This window comes from Equus przewalskii, chromosome 27, assembly GCF_037783145.1.
Source record: "Equus przewalskii isolate Varuska chromosome 27, EquPr2, whole genome shotgun sequence".
Taxonomy (NCBI): Eukaryota; Metazoa; Chordata; class Mammalia; order Perissodactyla; family Equidae; genus Equus; species Equus przewalskii.
Genome location: NC_091857.1, coordinates 35,821,760 through 35,846,379, shown reverse-complemented (window position 1 = coordinate 35,846,379; position 24,620 = coordinate 35,821,760). Strand labels below are relative to the sequence as shown.

At 43.1% G+C, this 24,620-nt stretch overlaps 1 protein-coding gene across 5 annotated transcripts in view; it reads left to right on the top strand.

Annotated features, from left to right (window-relative positions):
* The window catches only part of DSCAM (DS cell adhesion molecule), a 695,956-nt gene that overhangs the window by 653,209 nt on the left and 18,127 nt on the right, over positions 1-24,620 (top strand). For all 5 annotated transcript variants that reach the window (XR_011534071.1, XM_008538164.2, XM_070598081.1 and 2 more), the window contains 4 exons: positions 6,040-6,070; positions 12,147-12,262; positions 15,684-15,833; positions 23,548-23,745. Coding sequence is in view for 4 of the 5 variants with exons in the window: in XM_008538164.2 (XP_008536386.1) it covers positions 6,040-6,070; positions 12,147-12,262; positions 15,684-15,833; positions 23,548-23,745 (495 nt within the window). In the remaining variant the exon portion in view is untranslated. The remainder of the gene's footprint in view (positions 1-6,039; positions 6,071-12,146; positions 12,263-15,683; positions 15,834-23,547; positions 23,746-24,620) is intronic.

The following is a 24,620-nucleotide window of genomic DNA, read 5'->3' as shown; positions in this document are numbered from 1 at the left end:
ACCTGTCCAAAATACCATATCAGTTAGGGCAGAACTAGAAGGAGAGCCTGGGTCACTGTTGCCTACCGCAGTTCTCTTTCCATGAAACTTCTTCAGACTTAGGAATATTCAAGAAGGAAATAGGTCATCCCCTCGATATTAGGTTAGCTTTAAAAGGTTTATCAGTGAAACGTGGGGCCAGAAAATATATGGGATCAATAGCCACTTTATAATTTTATTTTTGCTCATCGAAAATATTTGGTTTATTCATTTTTTACCTCTATATATTCACTACCCCTCAGGCTTCTCCTATGTTTGAAAAAAAGTATTCCTTCTAGTTTGCATATCTTCAACCTACTGCCCTTCTCTCTAAGTCTTTTCCTCACTGAATTCTTCAAAGGATATTCTGTACTCAGCGACATTGCCGCTCACCAGCTCCCAAATCCTCAGTCTTGCTTCTACCCCCACCACTCAAATGAAACTGCTCTCCTGAAGGGAGATGGCCAGTTACCTTCTGATCATCAAATTCTCCTTTCAGTTCTTATTTTCTAGCTCTCTTTGCACATTCAGAGTGTTAGAAAATGTATTTTTTTACAACTCCTTCCTTCCATGTTTCACTATCACCAGACTATCCTGGTGATATTTCTCCATCATTTCCCAAATCGAAAGATTAAGCAGGGAGCACAGAGCCGAGGATGGGTGTGTAGGAGTAGCAAGGGGCTTTAGAAGAGATGTCACAGGTCTAAATCTCGAACTGAGCTGAAATTTGTGGGAAAATGTGACAGGCAACACAAAAGACTGTTTAGCTGCATTGGGCAAGAAGAACGAAGCTTGAGATGATGTTCTCATATTCACAGATGGCAGGTAAAAGAAAGAAGGACTCAACATCTGCTCTGCTTTGATGTGCACCAGGAGAAGTGCTATTCAAACCAGAAAATGTGGAACAAGAATCATAAAAAAGGAAGGGAGGGAGGGAAGGAAGAAAGGAAGGCGAGAAAGGAGGAAGGAAGGAGGGAAAGAAGGGAAAGACTCGGCTTGCTTGAGAAAATAATCAGATCCCCTGATTATTTAAATTGATTTATTCTTTCAAAACCTACTGTGTTCTAGTCATGGGGCGGGGTGGGGGAAGGAGGAGATGTTGCATAAAATAATATCCCCAAGCCCTTGCTAGTAGGGGAAGCAGACCACGTTTACAACAAGCCATTGTACAAAGTCCAAATGATAAGCAGCACACTATGGACACCAATAAATGCTATGCTAATCCACCGAAGGGGAAGCTATTTCTCCCACTGGAGAGATTAAGTGCCATGGGGTTCTGGTCTCTAGACCCCAAAGGGTAACATATTAGGATTCTGAACAAAATTTTTTTCAAACATAATCCCAAGACCTTTGTGGATAATCTTTGAACCATCAAATTGGAGTTGTTAGAAAATAGTTATATTCCATACCCATCATCAAAAGCAATAAATTATAGAAATTATAGATTGGAATAAATTAGGTTAGGTTGTAGCAAGGATGGTTTGTGCAGAGGCCTGACAAATTCCATTTGCATTTTGACATGGTTGATTGATAAGGGAGTACCAGGCTGTAGCTGAAATCTGGACAGGCTGAGCCGGTTTTTGAGGTGGCACAAATCCAGGTGGGAAAGTTAATGTGTTAGAGGGAAGAATCCGAATTTTAAGAGATTTTGAAAGGCTGGAGCCAAGGAGATAAAATTTAATAAGGATAATTGTAAAGTCTCCTAGATAGATTGTGAAAATTCATTTGCAACACATATAATGATCATTGTGTTCTCACTGGTGTGCAAGAAGAATATCAAAAAATTACCAGTTTCTGCACTCAGCCTCATTTAATAAAGGATAATAAGAAATTACAGGTCTTTCATAGAGGAGAGTCCCAAGCAGAGAATTACCTAGAAGTTATGCCATATGGAGAGTGATTGAGAAAATTAAAGAATTTAACCTGGAAAAGAGAAAGCTGAAGGCAAGCAGTGAACTGGTGGCTACGTGGAAATATTTGAAAGGCTGGTAAATGATTCCAGAAGGTGTCATTGTTGTATCCAGGTAGAAATTACATCATGGGATTTCAATGCAAGACTAGAAAGATGTCTCTCACAATTAAATATATCCCTGAGAAAACTTAGTGTGGCTCCACCTTCTACCAGGGACTGGGCTGTGCCTGGAGATAAAGATGAAAGGCCCAATAGAGAGACAACATAAAAACAGGAAGTCACAGTGCAGATTGGGATAGGCGGTACTGGACATATGTGCCAAGGTCCACGAAGCCCAGAGAACCAAAGCCAGGCTTGGGAAGATGCACAGAGCAAGTGGCACCTGCATGGGTGGTGGGACAACAGAGGGACTTGAAGGAGCAAAGTCATGGGGTCTCTGCAGAGAATGCAAGAGCCAGAAACTCAAGATGAAGGCAGAAGATCAGAAGTGAGAGACAACAGAGCTGGAAAGACAGCTTGGGACCAGCATGTGAAGGCTCGCGCTCTATGCCGAGGAGTCCTACAGGCAGGGAGGTCCCTTTGAGAGTTTCAAGGCACAGGTGTGACACAGTGAGGGATGTGTGTCAGATCCATCACCCTTCCTGCAGCATGGATGTCACTTAGAGGGCTGAGAGATTAGAGTTGGGGAGACCAGGAGGATACTGTTGACTAGTAAATGAGATTTGAACCGAGGAGAGAGAAAAAAGCAAATGTCCCCTGGGGACACGTTGAGGTGGGAGAGGTCAACAGACTTGATAGACAGGTCAGTTCTGGGAGCGAGAGTAGGGCACTGTGTGTGCAGCAGCAGCATGACCCCTCCCTGCAGAGTCCAGTGGCCCCAGCTCATTTTGACGTCTGCCCAAGACATTGTGGATGCGATTCAAACGTTATTGGGAGGCTGACTTGAAACGTCTTCAATGCTCTGAAGACCCTATGATTCCATGACTTGAAAAAATTATCTTAACTTGTCCCAGATTCTCTTCTCACGCCTAAACAGACGTGTGTCAGAGATTCCATCATCTCTTTCCACTCTCCATATATGGACATGAATAAGACCCTGAGCTCCACTGCAGCCCTCGCGTCTCTCCCAGACTCAATTCCAGATCTGCCTTGACCAGCTTCAGCTCATGTCCCCCACCTACTTTAATATGTTCAAGTTTGCCAATGTTTGAAGCCAGACACCTCAGCCTTCACCCGATTTCTGCTCCCATGTCCTTCGAGACTCCTATTCCTGTCACTTGTGTTACCATACACCCAGCCTTGTGTATCCCAAATCTCGCCATTTCCCTGGACTCCCTAGGTCTCTGTGCCCATCGCCTCCATACCCAGTAGGTCCTCGATTCCTACAGATGCCTTTTACCTACTGTAATGGCATCCCCTCCTCGGCCCCTGCTCTCACTGCAGCCCTCTCATCCAACCCTCACAACCTCTCACCTTTGCTAACAAGTCTCCGCCCCAGCCCCCATCCTGAGCACCCTGGATTGCCTGATTAATGCTAGTCAATAGCACCGGCACCCACCTCCACCACCTCTGCCCTCCTTCTTCCACTCCTTCCCTTGGCCCAGGTAAAAGCTTCCCGATTATGACCAGTAGCACAGAGTCACATCCCCTTGGCTCCTTAATGTCTTGACCATCCCCAGTTCACAATGACCCTGGCAACTTCTCTGTCCAGTCAAACGGACCTAGTCCTTGCTTCCCGAGGAGCTCGGAATTCCGATGCACACTACTGCTGTACCTTGGAGCATTCTTCCCATCCAAGTCTGTGCTCCCCAAGTCCATGGTCCCTTTAAGGTGCGGGCAGTCTTCCATCTTTCCAGACTGACCCACCTGAGACAGTGACCTCCTGGGATCATCTTCCTCAGTCAGCTGGCACTAGGTGTCTGCTCCTCTGTGTGTCCCTGAGGATATGACACTTGTCCCACTCTATATACAAAGGGCCTTGAGCATAGTGATGAAAAAAAGAGTTTGAATCCACAGATGTTGGTTATGAATTTCCGCTCAGCTGCAGCAAATGACTGAGCATATCTGGGTCCCTGTTTCATGGTTTCTGAATGAGGGCATAATAATTCCCAGGCAGGGATAGGTGTTAAGGGGACACAAGCTAGCAGTCCTAAAGTCACTGGCACAATGCAGATCCCTAATATGCACTCAACTGTGTTGCTAGCTGGCCCCATGCCCACTCCCCAGAAGACAGTCACTCATGATCCCCGATGCCACCTGTGCCACCCAGACCACATCACTGTACTTAAAACTCCACCAGCGTGTCTCAAAGGTGAACTCACAGAAGAAGTGTTTCCATTAATACAGTTTTTCGCACAATTCCAGATGAAATCAGAAGGAGGAAACAGTAGCTAGGACAGGAAGAGACGGCAGTCTGTATCTAAGCTTAGAGGAGCGTGGACCAAAATGGCTTTGGGCGCCTACACCTGTGGACCAGCTCAGCCTCAATGAAGACGCCTGCTAATTGTAGACTGGGAAAATTTGCAGTTGGAGCATGTCAGTATTTGAGGAAGCCTCTGTTGTCACTTGTTGGACATTGCAATTCCTTAGCACACTGATATGGAAAAATCACAGAAGAGAACACAGTGATTGGCTTCAGGAATAGAAAAGGAACGATGATGGTGGGCAGAATGAGGAAACTAGGTCCATCCTGAAGCCATTTGAGTCTGAGCTCCCTTCCAATAGTGAGCGGAAGTAAAATGTTTACTCCTTGGAATTTTCCCCTCTTTTTTAGAGTATTGAACTAGTCGCTGCTTAGTCGTTACATAGAGCTAATTAATCCCCAGCTCCTGGCATTTAATATACATATATTTACTTTGCAAGTGCTAATTCATTCAGGAAGAGAAGAAGCTCATCGTATTTACTTTGTCTTTGCAGATAAATATAAAGGCATGGGCTGGGAAATTAAATACTGTTTTTCTTCCTTTACTTTGCCATCTGATTGGGGTGGAAGGGAGCTGTTTCATTTCCCAGACTGAACCCATCTGTGCAAAAACCCAGAGTCCTGCTGTGAGGTTTCCAATGGGAACTGGTGTGGCTGACTTGAAGAACTGAGCTTGGGTTCCTGAGGGTGCCAGCCCACATGTGGTTATTGCTAGGACCGTCCACACCTCTCCATAACAGCGTGCTGCTCCCCAACTGGAAAAAGATTACATCTAAATGTCAGCCCCTGAAAAGATGAAAATGTGCCAACATACGTATTTCTTCTCTATAGATCCAGACACACAGTCACCTGAATCCACTTCCAGAAAGTTCTGTTTATCGAACACTGCATTTAACATCAAGACGTTTTAGAGAGCAATGAAAGAAAAGCAAAGAGAAGGCTTTTGTGTTCTAAGAAAGGAAATGTTCATTTTTGCCAGGACAAGATGTGTAAAAAGAACAAATTATATTTTAAGGGAAATGAGAATTTCAAAGCAATGCCACTAAAAATACAGAATTTTTTCTGTACACCCTTTTTAGGCAGGATTTATTTTGTCAGGAGTGGTAACCAAGTCTTGGTAAACAATGTCCTCAGTGAAGAAAAATAAAGTTTTATTTCTGAGTTTAAAATAAACATCTGAGTTTCCAGATACAGCGATATGCCATTTCTACAATTCTTTGATCCGCATACAGGATTCACAGCTCTGTAATAGTGCCTTTTTAAAGGGATTTATGGTATCATAAGCTTTTTAATTCTGACAACAAAAAGAGTAGAATTTGTGCTACATAAATGAATTACTTTCAAAATGTTAATTTTCTGACTCGAGAAAGTAAAAGTGGGTTTTTGAAAAGTGGCAAATAGGTTGTAATAAAATCTTTAATAGATGTATGAGAATTTTTATGATTTTTATGGCCCCAGAGTATTATGCTATCTTTTTGTAATGAAAAATATATATATATACATATACCCCATGTAGAAGAAATAAGGAATCCATAAAACTCTAGGTTATTAGTAGTCATCTGGGTATACAATTACACACATTTAAAAATGGCTTTTGTCATTTGACTCTGTAGAATATTTTTCATAAATGCCTAAGTGAATGTTAATGAGTTTTTATCATGTACTAATATTAATTTTCTTTCCCCAGATGCAAAGAGTTTAGCTGAAATGCTCATGAGGTAAGAACAAGACCTAGAATCCCAGATATCATGTTTAAAAGAACAATTTCCAACTTGTCTTAATGATTTTTTTTCTGATGACAGTCTGAAATTGATAACATATTTTCTCTTTGAGATATGATTTCCAGGCTATATACCAAAATATCCGTGTACTACTTAGTTGGATATATAAATACCAACTAATATACTTTTATACGTGCCATATGTAGTTTTCTTGTTGACAAAACTCAACCAATAGAATGTTTCCCGCTAACCTGGGAATGAAGAGACACATGATAATCCAGAAGCTGTGGCCTTACTTCTACCCAAATGTACCACCTTTGAGGCCAGGCCTTCTTCCTAACAGAGTTAGCCAAGTGAAAAGAAAGCCACAAGAGGAAATGTGCTGTGCACTGTGCTCTTCCAAAGCAGTGGGCTGCTCAAGAGTCTGCTGGCCCTCAGCCCCCGTGGCATCTTCAGTGCCCCTCCACTAGAGCACTCAACAACTTCTTCTGTAAATATCTATTCTCTGTCTGGTCTTGGAGGTCACAGCCTGATATTTCATCATCCTTTTAGGAGCACCCAGCACTGTAATTCCTGCACTCATAATTGTTGAGTAGATGAATGACTAGAGTATTTGGATAAGTAAGTGAATGTTCGCAACTGTAAAAGACACCCTGATATTTGCATGTTAGGCCTTTTATATTGTAATGATTAAACCAAAAGTGAAAAAAACAATAATCAGAGTCTTGGAACCAGATAGGAAAAATATCAGGGACCCTGATGGTGAATTTGATGTTGCCATTTTAGGATGACTAATGTAGGGAGAGAAAGAGGATGGAGTATGGCGTATGGGGTCTCTTCCCACTCCCTCCTCCACCACAGTTTAACTCCCCTCCCCATCTTTGCCTATAAAATTAGTACTTTTTTGTTGTTCACAAAGAGCCCATGTCCCATCTCACCAGTATCTTTGAAGACCTAAGGCAAAGGTCAACTACCATCAGCCCATGGAGGACGTTTCCCACAGACATCTTTGTTTGGCCATATTGTGCTTTAAAACAGTGTGAATTGCAGTAAAGGATATGGAGGAACCAAGGATAACTCTGAAATATGTGGTGTGAGCAATTAGATGAACATTGGTGCCATTTGCCAAGATTGGGAAGATAGATGCTGGGTAGGGACTTTTTTTGCAGGGCACGGGCGGGAAGATGTTGACGGGAGCAAAAAGACCTGTATGGGTCCTGTTGAATTTGGGATGCTTTTTGAGCATCCAATGACAGTATAAAACAGATAGCTGGTAGCAGGAATCTGGAGCTCAGAGGAGAGCTCGGAGATGCAAGTGACTGTAAAATATCTCCTTCATAATGGACATCTAATCACGTCACACTAGACCAAACTTGCATGGGAAGATTGTGAAAATCTGTATGAAATGCCTTGAGTCCATGTCTTGTGAAAGTCTGTACTTGTTGCTAAGCAAGTATTAGGACATGTCTGTGGTCACCTGGAAGGCATCCAGCATGTGCCCTTGTGTTGAACAAATTTGACAAAACATCTGGAAAACAAAAATCAAGCCAGAGTCATGCGATTTACAGTGATTTATCTACCTAAAAAAATAAATTTTCTAATATAGACTTGAAAATATGAATTCATTGATGACATTTAAAAATCAAGAGATTTCACATGAAATTTTGGCTCTCTGAGTGTCTTGGAAATGCTCTGGCCACACTGGGCAGAGCCTAGATGGTAATGGCTGTCTGGAGCTACATACAGCGCCCCCTTTAGACTGGGCATGACTGTTGCTCAGCACAGCAAGCTCGTCCCCATCCCCACCCCAGTTCACGTCACTGGTTTGTACCCCAGCCTGGTTCCTGCAGCCCTCACTGGGAGCTTCTGGCCACTTCCTCCATCCACTCCCAACCCACAGATCATGCCTCTGCCCAAAGCCCGTGACACAACAGTCTGTTTTCTGACATGTTCGATGTTTGTTTAGTTAGGACAATTTGGTATCTGGTGTCCTAGACTGCATCCCTCTCCCTTCTCATTAGCCCCAAGCAAGACATTAGAAAGCATCTTCCTCATTAATAGGGCAATTACTCTGGTTGAAAGACCACCTGTTGATGAGGGCAGGACTTAATGCTGTTTGCAATTGACAGTTTCCAACATGAAATTAGGAAGATTAAAACTAGTAATTACTCCCACTTAAGATAGTTGAGGTGGTTTTCTTCCAAAGGGTGAAAGCGATTGAAAAGGAAGAGAATTTCCAAGTTCCTCAGATAGGTGGGTTTTTTTGTGGGATTAATTTAGAAGTAAAAGCAATGCTTTTAATCATGAAGGGTCAGTTCAATCTGAGTTTGGCAGGTTAATGGGCCCAGCAACAAAAGACCTGGTGACCTACCTGGTGAGTTTGGGGCCAACTGGATTTCAAATGTGGCCCAGGAAGTCTAGGCAAGTCACATCCATTGGTGCAGAGAAGGCTATGGGATTGCTGTCCCTGATCTTCGCTGCTGCTTTCTTGGGAAGTTGAGGACTTAGCAGGCTGGTGCAGTGCGAACACAGAACCACAAGCCTAGCGCTGCCACCAGCTGGTTTGATGATCTTGGGCAAGTCATTTCCCCTGTCTGTGTCCTACTTTCCTCATCTAAAAACAGCAATTTGACACTGTTCCTAGCTTTACTATTCTGTGATCTTGGCGAAGGTAGCATGAATTTTCCAACCACGTTCTACAAAGAAGTGGAATTTCAGCGGGTTTCCTGTGTATTTCAGCGGGATTAGCTGTCCCAGGGCCAGACAGGCTATTGCAACTGTAGGGCAAACACAGACAACCTGGAGCCCCCCAGGGCGTCTCCCACGTGATACCATCTCCCATCACTGGGCCTCGTGCTTCTGGACACTCATCCACTTCACCCAAGCAAATCACCCCAAAGAAGAGAGAGAAGAGAGGTTCGCCCACCATGCCCACATCGAAGGGATTTTCTTTTTATATGATTAGGCAGAAGCAATTTTTTTTAAAATCCCAGCCTTCTAAGAAGGACTGGCCTGCTCTAAGGCACTAACCGACATGTGGTTAATGTCCAAGGACCAGTGTTAGCAAGAGCTAGTTATAGTCAGAGAAGGATTCAAATTAAAAGTTTAAATTAGGTTAGCTTTTTTGATGTTCTCATTTTTATACACATAGTGAAAAAGAAAACCAAAAACCAAAACACCCACCCAACTGTTATAACGATAAATGATCCGGAGAGCCCTATCGTTATTTTATACTTAGAGAATGCTCCCTATCACATTGGGGGAGGGTGTGATGTGCAGGCATCTTCATCAGTTCTTTTCCACACATTTAAGGAAATATTGAGACTTTGAAGAGTTGTGGCAACTGCGAGTAATTCACTGACTAAGCCCAGACATACCATACACTGTGAGCCAGCGTCAGCTCCCTGTCATTTTAATCAGACAGGCAGATGGCAAATGGATGGTGGAAGATTATATTTCAATAATAACTAATACATTTAGCATAATCCCATATCATATAAAAGATGCAATTTTGTTTCCACAGTGAAAGCCTTCAGAATCTTTTTCCAGGTCACAAATGAGGTTCCATTAAATAGCTTTTTTTTTTTTAAGGTTTGCTGCTGTTCTGCTGACCGATTGTTATAATTTTGGAGAGTCAGCCTTCATATAACAATAAATTATAAAATATAGCAGCAAAGATTAAGTTAAAGAAACAGTTTAGTTGGGACCTAATAACCCTTTTAGAATGAGAAGAACATTATGTCCCCAAAGCGAAGTCTCCAGGACAGGTCACTGAGCTCACACTGTACCTCCAAACGACACGATTTAGTCAACAATCTTCAACAAGTATTTATTGGGCACCTACTTTGGCCACATACTGCCCTAAGTTCCAGGGATACACAGGGAACAAAACAGATGAAAATAACCCTTGTAGAGCCTATATTCCAGTGGGAGAGACAGATAGTAAAAAGATAAATCAGTTAAATATATGCTAGAGAGTATGAAGTGGTAAGGAGACAAAATTAGAGAATGAAGAGAAGATGCGTGAGGAGTTCCCACAGCAGGGCCAATCCAGCTCCATTGAAAAGATGGAAGCAAGGCAGCCAGCCACATGGGTATCAGGGGGGCAGTGGGAGTGTGTTCTAAGCAAAGGGAACAGCAAATGCAAAGGGAGGGAGAAACAATGAGCCCGTGAATCTCAAGGTTCATTGGCCCATGATCTTGCCTTTCAGCTGCAGCGCCTGGCAGCCTACAGTCTTTCCAGGAGGAGGAGTTAACCTCCAGCTCTGATTGTCCTCGGTCACCAAGTTTAATCATATTCTCAGTCTTTGTGCCAATTGCAGTGGCACACACCAGTTATTTCACTGGCTTCCTGTGTCAATCTGCCAGCGGACCCCTCGTTGTTCGGATAGCCTGCACTTGGGGTCATTGCCGTTTAATAGAGCAGCCGCTGGCTGCCTCATAACTATTCATCATGAGCAGAAGGAACTAGCTCACACTGCTATTTTTGGTGCAAGGACAAGCTCAGGTCCCCAGTGAAGTTTCTAAACAGATCTTTCAGATATTCACAGAGGAGTAGTTCCCCATATGTTTTTGGAGAAATAGACTTGTCTAAGCATAACATGGCTGCAGCCCCCTAAGTAACCAAAACGCTCCTCATTCAAGTATTTGAATCTTTGCTTTTTTTCTTAAACACAAATAAAGTGAGAACTTACTAGTAATTGAAAAGAGTATATAGACCGTCAGAAAAATTCAGGCCAAAACATTTGACTTTGGGCTTTGTGTAATTACTATGATCTAGCTGCCTAACCCAGTTACTCATCTGTGGAGCAAGAAATCTCGTTCAAGATCAAGTCCCGAGTGGGAACACCTTTCTGAAGGTGTTGTTTTCATGAGTTGTTTTGGTTACACTCAGTGAAGGAAGGACCATTATAAAATATTCAGAATATTAACTCAGACATGAGCATGAAAATGTCTACAGGGTTCTTGAGCAAACTCGACCTTCAGATTATTAACGTTTCTTCAGCCACAAGGTTCAAGAATGGGCAAGTCCCCATTGACAAGGAAGGATCTGGGACTCCTAGGGGATGTTAGAGCGAAAAGCATTTGAGCTGTAGTGTGGACGCCCCATTTCTTGTTCTCTGTGAAAAGTAACTAGCAGAGGGGTAACTCATTGAGTGAACTCGGGCTCCAGAAATCTTCCTCAAAACAGATTTTGATGATTGAGCTGGATTTATGAATGCTGTAAATTATCACATTGATTGAATTACCTGACGGACTGCTGCTTCTTAGAGGGTGTTTCAGTAACCATTATTTTAATCGACTCAATTCTTCTAATTCTGTAAAGACCAAACAACCATTCTTCTGATATGGGTTACTAATTACAGCCTTTATCGATTTTTTTGTATTTTTGTGCAACCTGCAGATTTTTTTTACTACAGGCTATAACTGAATTTGATTATACCATACAGTTTTACTACTTATTTTCATTTACTTTTAGAAGACAGCTCACTCTAAGATCATTTTCTGGTACACAAATTTTGAAATAAAATTCTTATTGTAATTGTTTTATTTTTCTATTCTAAGATGTAATGTCGGTTAGGAAAACTAAACTATTGTCAGGAAAGCTAACAAGGTTTATGATTTGTTACTAGAACAAAAATAAAATGACACCAGATATAGATACAAATCCATTAGTAAAAGCCCCATCCAGTGACCAGCCGGTGCACACGCTTCCTCCCTTTCCATCATTGGGATAGCTTATATCTGACAAATGAAACTGTTCTTGGTTTAAAAATTGATTTTTTGTTTCACTTAGCTTTTACTCAGGAAATGAGAAATTCCGAAGGTTCTATTGATATTGAACCAATCTCTATTGACAATTTGTATTTCTGAACCTCACAATTGACTGCTGAAATTTAATATTAATAAATATCATTTGAATGAAGGAAAAAATCTCCAGTCATGGCCTTTTCCCCCCACACACAAGCATTCACATAATTAGATAATAAACCAAGTTGATGTGCAAGCCTATGTTGGCATAACGTAACACTGGACTGTGTTTGTTAATGCATCCCCCCTTATTTTATTCCAGTAAGAATACCCGGACTTCAGATACCTTGAGCAAGCAACAACAAACCCTGAGAATGCACATTGACATACCCAGGGCCCAGCTTCTGATTGAAGAGAGAGACACAATGGAGACCATCGGTAAGGTGCCTGTTTGCCGCTTTACACAATGTGGCTGCTGCAGCTCTGCCCTCTCAGCCCAAACCCCAGTAGATATTGGAACGTCTTGGATGCTACCTGAGCAAGAAGTTAGAAGATAGAGAATTGTTATTGAGGAAAATAATAAGTGCCAGCACATATAGGGGAAAATGAACTTATATATATCTGACAGGTCACCTGAGACAGGAGTTCCCCAAATCTGACCCATGTTGGGTCTTTCTTGGAGAGTTTATTGGTGCTGCTCCAAAGAATGAACACCTGGAATCAAATAAACCTAGAAGGGCCCCACGCCAAAGCCGCATCTTGGAAATTGACTTTATCCTCTCCTTGTCAACTCCAATAAGCCCGTCATGAAAGAAAACATTTGAACTCTACTTAACACTGCACAAACACGTGTCTTTGCACCATCCTCCAGCACCCCATAAACAGCCTGGAATGGTTTCCTCCCCAGTGCATTGGGAAACACCCAGCTCCCTTATTTCACAACTACCAAACAGACACCTGGAGGGAGGGCTTCTGTGGCTTGTTCACCCAGAAGCCTGGTGTCTCGACTCCTTCTGGGCTCTTTCCACTGGAAGCCCACTGTCCCACACCATATTCCTGGATAGTTCTATTTATTCCAGAATCGGAGGCTTTATATTCTCATGCAATAATGATCAGAAGAATAGCTAACATTTATTGAGAGCTCTCTAAATGTCACGTACTTTTGTAAGCTCCCTATGTGAAATCTTTAATTCAGCCCTCCCAAACAACATAGGAAAAGGGCACTTCTTTGTAACTGGGCCGCCAAGAGGGTCCGTCACTTGCAGGTCTCACAGACAGTGAGGAGCAGAGCCAGGAAGGGCCCCTGCTCGGCCACCTGCTTCTCCTCAGGTGACTGGCTGTCGCCACCTGCTTCCGTATTAAAGGCTACTTCCCAGAATGCCTCACTTTAGAAGTACCACTGAGAATTCCAGTACCCATGGAAACAGACTCTGAGGGAGGCTGCCGCGGCTGCGTCTTTTCCACCTTCGCTCTGTGTTTGTTCTGGAAGGTGTTTGCTAGCACTGGGTCCCATGGTAATCCTTTTCTGTGATTTGGCTAAAACTACCCAACTCCTGGCATGTACCCTAGCTCCCTCCTGCCCGGAAGGCAGTGATAAATGGCCAGACTGGCAGAACATCTCCACTGCCCCTTGCCCCTGCCCTGCTTTTATTATGTTCTAACAAAACAGCAAAGACAGCTTGACTTAATGGCTCCTGACTTCTAAGGCCTGGGCTGCCCTTGCTGGATTCAAGGTTGCTCCAGGCATAGCAGCACTTACAGAAGGCCTGTCGAGTCCAGTGTGGCCCTGGACCAACCAGCTTCCATTAAACCCCACCCATGTTGTGTGAGGGTGCTCTACCCATCCTAAAATACACAGGGTTTTATTAGCCTGCTTGCATCAGGACAAGGCACTCTTTCGTTTTTGGTTATCTTTTCTTTTCAGGCTATCTGGAATCTCTCTTATTGAACTCAATAGATTGGATATTAAAACTAAAATCTCCTTGGAAACATCAGTTCAAAAATCAAAATGTAATTCCTTTGGCCTTTTGGTTCAGATATTTGCTAAATTTTTCTCGCTGGACTTGTCAATAGCTTTGCTTATGGCTGTTAAAATAGATAGCCAGGTGGATCCTGGGAGTGGTGCATCGCTTTTCAATGGCTAGTCATTGCTGGCCTCAAACCAGAGGAAGGTGTGCTCATCATTTCTGTAAGTAATAATGACCCTTAGCCAGAGATGCATCACATTCCTTACAGGATCATCTATCACCAAGAGTCATTGACCTGCTGGTGATGCCTGACAGTTGGTCGATGGCATTTTCTAATTATTGGGGAAGTAAAAATGTGATGCTGTAAAATGCTCTGGGCTCTGACTATGAGAATCCAATATGAGAGGGCCATTAATTTCTAGCCAGAATGAATGGTTAACCTCACAAACTGACAGACACCTGAAATTCCCCATTAAAACTTTGTAACCTAGCCCTGTGGATATCTGGTTTGCTCTTAGCGGGGCCACATGTTAGAAACTGCAACACACCAGTATTATTAATGAAACACCAATGTAGATGTCAGGCCTCTGAGGCCAGGTCCAGTTGTAAGAACCTGTCTCTGTAGAAAGACAGCTGTATTTGAGGGTCAAGTGCAGGCTGGGGTGCCGGCCCCCCAAGATGAGCCCTGGCTTCTGCTACAGTGTCAACCTGTGCTGCACCACACCCTGGGATGCCAGCAGACATCTTGGCAGTGTTTCCTCTATTTCTCTGCCAAGAAATTTTATTCTGACTTCAAGAAGCTTTCCTTTCCTGCCAGAGCCTGAGGAATTGGATTTTGTAAGGTTCGTTCTGTTCAGAGCCTTTTTTGGGCACAGAAGTCTCGCTGTGTTGTTTATGACTTTCACATTACCGTTCCGTGTCAAGGCACGCTGTAGCGTGGTCCTGGCTGACTGATAAGCTCATGTGAACATCGTCCTGGGCTGCAATGCTTGAAAATTTATGAAAAATCCATATCTTAACGGAAGTTTCCCTTGGAGTAAAAAAGCTCTTAAGAAAATGTGAAAAGTATCACAACAAAGTAATGAAAATCTTGAGACAACGAAATAATGACACACAGCTCAACCAACCGCTCCTTCTCCAAGCACTAAAATGCTCCTAATTCATCGGAGGCCAGGTTCCTGCTTCTCTAACCTTTAAGTGCCTACGCTAATAGGACTTTGGAAATCTGACAAGTGAGTCATTTTGAGCAGTCAATTAAAGGATGTTCTAGAGTAATTAGAGCTCAGAAAAGGTGGGAAGAAAAAGAACATACCTCCAAAACTCTAAAATAGAAGAATTACTATGCTCTGAAGACTGACCCTTCTCTCCTCCCCACCCCCTGACCCCAAACATTTGCCAAGTCCAGTCTGAGGGTCAACCCCAGTGTAGACAACTGCAGTGGAGTTTTTCCAGTTCTGCAAACAGAGCTTGTTTCCAATGGCAGCCCCATCGCTGGGTGGTGATGACGTGGCTGGCCATGTCTCAGATGAGCTTTTAACAAACACATATATCCAAAACTCTATTAAACGGACGGCTGTAACAGGCCTCCCCAAATCAATGTTTGCTTAATGAGAAGAAACCAAGCCCCAAGGGAGACGAGCGACTTTTCTCTTCGATCCCTCCCTTTAACTCAGGCCCCGGAGTCAACCCCTAAGGATAATTTTCTCTTTTTGGCATTCTAGAGTAATTCTAATGCAGTGCTTGAATTTTTAGTTGTTTTTGCTGCTATTGATGAGGTTATTATTATTGTTGCTATTAATAATAACTCAAGTACCTATGAGAAAAAAGGCCAGAGAGTCATTTAAAGGGGGCTATAAATGTGTTTGGCTTTCTGTGTCCTCGCTGTGCTGTAGATGATCGCTCGACGGTTCTGTTGACGGATGCTGACTTTGGAGAGGCAGCTAAACAGAAGTCCCTGACGGTCACACACACGGTCCACTACCAATCAGTGTCGCAGGCCACCGGACCCTTAGTGGACGTTTCGGACGCTCGGCCGGGAACGAGTGAGTGGTCAAACATCACTTAAACTGTATGGATGTTCTCGGTGCAGAGAACGCCTTAATGCTCTGTCCTGATGAAAGGGAAATGTGGGGCTTTTCAGCCCTATGCCTAAGAAACAAACAGGTGTGATAACATCTGTAATTGGGACATTGAGTTTCTCTTGTTTGATTTCAGCTGTTATTAAAATTGTGTCAGTTGAAGCCAATAACTCTTGGTATTGGTTTACTACAAAAGCACTAGAAATTTCCGGTCAAGTTAATTTTTTTAATTTACACAACATAGGAAAAAGGGAAGTTAATTAATATTAGCATGTATCTACTCTATGCCAGGATTGGGATAGAAAGATGATATTGTGTCTGTTATCTGTGCAAGAACCCTGCAAAGTGCCTACTTATAATGCAGATGTTACAGCGCCTATTCTACAGATGAGAAAACAGAGTGTGAAAGCAGTTAGGTAAACAGCCCAAAGTTCTCCGCATAACACGTAGTGAAACCACAATTTAGCTGTAGATCTGTCTGTCCTCAGAGCTTATGCTTTTCTCCTGAACACACTGTTTGAGAAAAATTATAATTCTGGTTAATCTGGGTATTATGTTTGGTTTAGTTAATAATATTTGCAGCCATGATATATGGAAATTAATTACTGCAATGAAATTAAATCTCTGAATAAGTATCTAGAGCTTATTAATTAGATAGTCTTGTTCCTTCCTAATTGAAATTGTTCCTAAATCTCTTTAAAGCCTGAGAAATTGATGTCCCGATTATTGTCTTTTTGGATGCTTTGATGTGCAACTCTTAAATCCCTAATCACTCTCTTTGCAAAAATTTACATTCTTAGGGTAGAGTGTTGTAATGGGAAAAATAAACATTATACTATTAAAGGCTATTCTTCATAATTTCTGACTTCTAAGGCATTTGTGAAATGCACTGAACTTCATGAAGCAAACTTGTTGGTTCCTAAATAAATCTGTTAAAAACAGTTTTCCTATTATTTACATTGTAATATGCAAGAAAACAGTTTTAACAGTTATTGAAATTCATTTGAGAAATTGTTTTCAAGAATATGCTAAAGAAGTCTTTTATTTCTCCCTTCTGTCTAACCTCACCCTCTTCCTTCTTTGATGGCATTAGCACATTCTGAAGACGTGAATGGGGCATGAGTGAGAATTAGCTTTGTGAAGGGGTGTGTATGGACGAGGGCCTTGCTCTTAAAAACTGTCTCAAGGTCCTTGAGATTCTCTCCAGCTATTGGCTTTCCTGTTGTGTTGTGTTCTGGCTGGTCCTGCTTCTGGCCACATCAGGATACTGCCATGATGGGTTTCTGAGCCACGTATTGCTGTTAAATCAGGGAAAGATTATAGACCCCAGGGGACTTAGATCGATGGATCCTTGACTTCAATATTCCTTTGTCCCACTCAGCATGGAAGTTAACAGAGGCATTAGCAGGAAAGAGACGGAGAACGGAGACAGTTGCCCCCGCTGGCGTTCCCAACCTTTGGTGTGCGTCAGAATCAACCGTGCTTGTTTAAAATACTCACTCCAGGGTCTACCCCAGAGATTCTGATCCACTTTGTCTAGGGCAGGGCCCAGGAATCTGTATTGTAACAGACATCCTGGATGATTCTCATGCTGGTTGTCTGGATCCCTCACTGAGAAACACTTCCCCAAATGTTAGACACGTGTCACATAGAAGCCAGGAAGAAGTGTTCTTCGTATCCCTGCCCTTTTAGTAAATCGGTGCAGGCTCCCTCAAGCTCACCACGCTACAGCACATCAATTCTTTCTGCCAGGTAAAAAGAACACGCATTTCCACCTCCCTTTAATGTTCCACAAACAAAGAAACACACAAAGTCTAGTCATAAATAGTCAAGACAAGTCGGGAGAGGAGACAGTGAAAGTAAAGCACTGGGAAACTTCCAATTGCATGATCAGTCCCAGAATAAAAGTTGATTTGATGACATTCAACATATCAACAGACGTACATCTCAGTCACAAGTAGAAATTGTAGCCAGTGAGAGGTGCATGGCAGGTAGAAGGCACATGGGAGGGACATGTCTGCGTCTCCCATGGCTATAACATTGTAAGCATGTTTGGAAAGCTTTAAGAATTCGTTCATTCTGGCTCAAACATATTTGTTAAGGTTTTACTTTACATACGGCCCAGTGCTGGATGATAGGGATCCATTGTAAGATGCAAAAAGACATTCAGTTCATCTTAGTGGAGGAAGTCAGACGTTTTAAACAAGGAGCTAAGTTATTTTTTGTTTGTCAATAAGTACTAGGAAAAAATAGAACACGATCGTCTGATGGTGAGTCAGTGGGAGTGTGGGGAGAGTGAAAGGGGCTACCTCGGATCTGAGTCTTTGGGGAAGACCTCCAGTGAGGAGAAGCCACAAACCAAGATCTGAGTCACAGGCAGGAGCCACCTGCCAGGCAGAGGGAAGAGGAGGGAAAAGCTCCTAGGGCATGTTGCAGACAGAATCAGGACTGGAATGCAGGGAGTGACAGGGAAGGTGGCAAAGGATGAGCCAGAGAAACAGCCGCCCTGATTTGTAGGGCCTCCTAGGCCAGTGTCATGTGTTTGCATTTCGTTCTGAGAGCGCTGGGATGTTCTCCCAGGGGTTTCTGCCTGATGATCACATCCCATTGAACCAACTACAGCTTGTAGAATAATGCTTCTCTCATTTGGGCTAAACTTCGTTAAATAATGTTTACAAATATTAGACAGATCTACTCAAATTCATGCATCAGCCTCTAGTTCCAAAAAAAAAAAAATAGTTATTCATTTAGCATCTGCAGAACATTCTCTATAGTAAAAGATCTTTGGGATCATTTTTCATTAAGTATTTCCCCAAAACCACATTGTGAGGGACTTAGAGCATTTCATTTTTAATTTGGAAGTAAAAACAGTGAGTGACAGGCCCCCAGTGGATTACTGCAGGAATCTGAAGCCGCGAGCTTTCTGAAGCCCAGCCCCCTGCTTGCTTCTTGTACCCCACAACTTGCCACCCCGATGTCATCTCAGTCCCCTGGAGCAGATTCTTCTCACTGTGGCGTGGCATATTTGCAAACATTCATTTAAAGTCTATTTCCTCAACCACAAGACATTATTGTTCTAATTATCTCAGGACTATGCTCTCATTGTAGGAAGTCTTCAGTTTGAAGAACATATAAAATATGTCCTTTGCACACTAGAATGACTGCATCATAGAAGTTACATTCCTAAGTATTGTATTAGTTCCCCAAAGAATTGCAACAAATTCTTATTATGAGGATGGGAGAAATTGCAACGAGTTGCTATTTATCTCTTTCAGCCTGTGAAAACAAATGCGTTGGCTATGTCTCCAGCTCTCTTTACTCCCCATCTCTCCTGTGGGTTAGGATACACTTGCAAGTGGGAACTCTATTCATGTCACTATCCCCAGTTCCAGCCACAGGGTATATATAGCCATTCAGTATATATATTTAAATAGCTATCGACTGTCGAGTTCTGAAATCAGAGTAAAGGAGATGGGAAAGGAAGGATGTTTAGTATTTTAAACAGGACTTTGTCAATCGCTTTTTCCCTCTCTTTGTTCTCCATTTCCTGAGAAATCTAATCAGCTGGCTGTATGTACTGTGCCCTCACCATTTTAATACGTACACAGTCTCCCCCCAGCACACTTTGCAGAGACTTACCGATGAGATCATTACCTAGGAGAACCTAAATCAATTTTTTTTACTTACAAAGTATGCAAGGATACAAGGGCATTCAAGTGATAAATATTAGGCTTGACCTGTTTTGGGTTTTTCTTGGCATATTTACTGGAAGTGATCCATCCATTTGTCATTCATTCATTCATGCAAAGAGCATTAACCAAGCAGCCCTGATATATGTAGGCATACTCTGGGAAATGAATAGGACAGAGCTTCCTGCCTCACCAGCTCTACCATTCAGCTCCTTTCTGCATCACAGGCACTCTCCAGAATCCAGTTTTGTGGATTTTAATGGGTATTTTTCTACCAAACCTTTTCTGTTCTAAGTTGAGTTTCTAGCCTTCCTGGTCCATCAGATCTCTGGATGCCGTCTTCGCAATAAACAGGAGGTGCTCCATCCCTTGCCAAGTGTTTGTCACTCGGGAATCACTGGCTGGAGCCTGAGATCTGTTGAGTCCTCCCATGTTCTGTAGCTCACTAGCCCGTTAATCTCACACAGTCTCACAATGGCTCTAAAGGTGGGTGATGCTGTCAACCCAGTCTCAGAGACCAGGGAAATGGGCACAGCCAGTGAGTAATGAAACTGCATCAAACTCAGGCAACTGAACTCTGCAGCCCCCACTCTCAACCTCCATGTTGCCATTAAGTTGAGCTGATGCTTCCTAAGGGAAATCTAGAGGCTGAATAGACTCATGTTTATATTAAATAAGAAGAGCTTACACCTGGGACTGAATCATTTTTGTTGAGACTTTGAAAAAACTGCACACTGTATCACTCAAGATGGTATTAGACATAATACTGGGAGAAAATGTCTGATGTGGGTGAGGAGTGTCCACTGTATGAGCCCTTGGTAAATATTTGTTCATTAAATAATAGGAACATTCAGGCCCACCAGTTTCATCCTCCCTATGAGACAACTGGTAAATTCATCATCTAAAGCTGAGGCCTCAGCATCTGCAAGATATGAAAACCGATAGCAGGGAATGAAAGCAGATTAATACCACGATCACAAAACACATGACATGTTTTATAACCCTATTATCCACAAAATCCTCTCTTATCTCAAATTCAAGATAATTAAAATAATTTGATTCAATGGGCAGAAGCTTAATTCAGGTTCAGACCCAGAGTTGAAAGGCCAAGAGTTATTTATATCACTTACTCCCTAATTCATTGACTGTTTAGAAAGCACAATGCCTTATCACTAAGTTTTATTTATATTAGCATGTTGAGGAACCAGATTAAATACTTTCCATGCAGGGGCAGTAAATCTCAACGTGTATTTGGTTGGTAGATTAGCTAGTAAGATCTACCAAGGAAGCTACGGGGTGGAATCCAGGTAAAATTTTTGTTTTCGTTTCTATCGCAGGAGCAATCCTACAGAAGAGTTCAGTTCAGGTACAAAACAGCTCCAAAAACCTGGTTATTAAAAAAAGGTGTCAACTACCCCAGTATTCTACCTACTGAGACAATTTCGCCGCTAGGATGCTTGCTTAGAGCAGAAAAGAATTGCAGGCTGTGGTTCAAGGAAAGTGATATCATGACCTATATTTCCAACATTATCAGGCCACGGCTAAAACTGTCCTCATCTAGAAAAAAGGGATAATGAACAAAATTAAGTTAAAAGGAGTTCTGACTTTGAGTAGAGGCTGACGTGTGCACCTTGACCATGGAGCTTTCCAAATAGGGTGATCGCAGCGAGAGAAGGGGCTATGGGCGTAGAGGGCTCTGCCTCACCAGTGGTGGGTGAGCTCGACAGGAGGAAATGCGGGTGACGGTTTGAGGGGAGTTGAGGAAATTGTGCCCTCTAAGTAGGACCATCCAACTGACCCCATCCCCCTACAAGCATCCATGCCAGGAATAGACTGATCCACAGCTGTAGTTGCAAGAAACTTAAAGAAGAATAAAAATGAGAACCCTCAAAATTTATGTAAGGGACTGGGTAATTTTCTGGAAAAGATTCATTAGCATTTAAATAACAAGCTCCATTTATTTGAGCTCCACTTATCAAGTCAATAGTGCCTGGAAGACATTTAGCCTCCTACCCATGAGAATGTTTGTCTATCCTTTGAGGACCTCTCACCCAGCATTTCAGTGGAGACACACAATTATCATTCATACCTTGCTGTCCAGAGAGCTTGTTGCTCCAGCGTAACTCATTTACATTCTAATCAAGGCAAAAAAAAATCTTCCAATAAAGTCTTCCGTGAAATTTTGCAAGTAAGGGATGAAATGTGTCTTAAAATCAATGCCCCGGAGAAGATGCACCAAGATGGAGCATTTTGATGACCCAAGAAATCTTAAAATATGTTGATTTGGCTGCCGTCTTAATGCTTCTCTCTGGCATTGTAGAATGATGGATTAGGTTCAAAGTCCAGTAACCAGAAACTGCAAAGAGGAGAATCCTCCATTTGAAAAGAAAGTCATTTCACCACTTTCAAGTGTCTGCCTCCCATGACTTAATGTGGAATTATGAATGAGCCAGTGTCATGCAGACACCATACTAGAACACTGAGATGTCCAGGTTGAGGACACGTGTGGTCCAGTGATGGACAATCTCTGAACTGAAAGGCAGAGGCTCCATTTTCATCACTTAACAGCTGTGTCCCTTCTCCTCGCTGAGCTTCCTTTGCCTCATCCATAAAGTGACACTGGGCTGTATGTATCAATCCAGGGAACAGTGTGTACCGGGGATTATAGCAGGCTGTATGGGTGGATGCAAAGATGCACAGCCTCGACCCTACTCTGGAGGGTTCATGAGAAAACATAAATAAGTCAGTGTAATAATGGCACAGGTTGGCCCTCTTGGTTTTGTTTTTCTGAAGCTGCTCCATTAGTGCTGAGCAGTGGAGAGAGACTGCTGGGTTTGGTAGTGGCCAGACCATTTTGAAATAGAACTGCATAAAATCCCTCTTTGAGAAGCAAAGAATTCACAGATCCAGACACTCAGGAAACCTTTGCTCTCCACGTTGGGTAATCCAAGTCTTTGTCAAAGTTCAGACAAATCCATTGACGAGATATGCTACCATATGCGAACATCTAAGACAGAGTTACAAGAAAAAGCTATCGTCCCTCTGCTCTAGGAACTTGCAATTTAGTTGATGCATAAAATAGTCATGCTCAAGGCCATGAGTAAATAAAGACAATAAAACAGGAGACATGGGTTAGTTTCCTAGCACAGCTGTAGCGGCATGCCACCAACTGGGTGGCTTCAAAGAACAGAAATTCATTGTTTCACAGTTCTGGAGGCTAGAAGTCCAAAATCAAGGTGTCAACAGGGCTATGCTCCCTCTGAAACCCTTTGGGGAGGGTCCTTCCTCACCTCTTCCTAACTTCCGGTGGTTGCTGACAATCTTGACATGCCTTGGCTTGTAGCTACCGTGCTTCAGCCCTGCCTCCATCGTCCCGTGGCCTTCTGCCCCCCGTGCTTGTCTCCTTTTCTTATAATGACACAAGTCATGCTAGAATAAGGGCCCACCTTACTCCAGTCTGGCTTCATCTTAACTAAGTACATCTGCAATGACCCTATTTCCGAATAAGATCACGTTCGGAGGGCCTGGGGGTTGGAACACGGATATATCTTTTGTGGGGACAGGATTCAACCCATATCCTCACCTCAAGGTAGGAGAACTGTAGAAAGGAAACCACGATAGAGTGTATTTGGCCAAGGTTCCTCCTTTTACAGAGGATGATGATTTTCAGAAAGTTTAAACGATATCCATCAGGTCATGAAACTATTAAGGGCCAAGAGCAACACTCTAACCCATAACTCCTGAGTCCAAATCTCAAGTCCTTTCCCCCACAGGACTTTTTGAAATGCTTAAGTATCGCATGAATGTCTCAGGCCATAAGAGAAAGGAAATGAGTACTCTGGACGGGGCAATCAGGGAGGGCTTCCTGGAGGCATGATCCCTGCAGGGTGGGTCATAGGGCTGGGTTGGGAGAGCTGCACTCAGCGTCTTGATCATGACTCACCATACTCCTAGAGACAGAGACAGACGTTATTCTTGGCTCTTCACAGATCCCACCACCAGGAGGAATGCAAAGGCTGGGCCCACAGCGAGAAACCGGTACGCCAGCCAATGGACCCTCAACAGACCCCACCCCACCATTTCAGCACACACCCTCACCACAGACTGGAGGCTGCCAACGCCCAGGGCTGCGGGGTCAATGGACAAGGAGAGTGACAGTTACAGCGTCAGCCCCTCACAAGACACAGGTAGGGGCCTGCACACCTCCTCCTCCACCCCCAGGATGAGTGTAGCCCACACCCTGGGCTTCATGGGCCCCGACTCATTCTCTTTCAAGGTCACTTTCAAACTGTTAGGCTGCTTTTCTAACAGGTACCAATACTGCGGTAAGCATTGATGACATCCAGGGCCCAAGGAATTCTGCAAAAGAGCCAAAGGCATCTATTTTGCACATATCCTGAATTGCAGACTCATGCTGCTGTCTCCTTTTATTCCTACCCCCACCGAGAGAAACATAGACATTTTTAAATCTTCACCCACATGATTGCAATAATTCCTGATCATACTCTGAGGGCGTCTGACCCACTAGCATCTCCAGGATTAAGACGCATGACAAGGTCGTGGCACCCTCTACGGGGAACCTCGGCTGATCCATCTGACAATTAAACAGGGGCTGATTATAAAGTAAGTCATCTAGCCTATGGCATCAGCCAGCAAGCTTTCACTTCTGAGAGAGACAGAGCCTAAGAATAGCACCGGGTTGCCCACCCCCCCCATCTTAAATTTTGAAAAGAAATTATATCTAAACCTAATAGCTGTAGGAAATTTTAATACTCATTTTCTTTTGTTCTGGAAGATACACTTAAAAATAGTGTTCCAAAGGTGGAGTGTCACCCTGTACATTTATTTTTATGGCTGTTATTTCTCTTAGAAGAATCTCAGCTTTGCACAGAGGTGACTTCAGAACTTTTTAGTGGGCTTAAAATGCAGATTCCTTGGACCAAGGTGCACCTTTTTTTGTCCTGGGGGTTTTCAAGTCCCGGTAAAGGGAGGTACACACAAAGGATGAGTCTAGGCATTGGGAACACTTCTGCCCCTTGGCCAATTTCCTTGCAAAGTCACG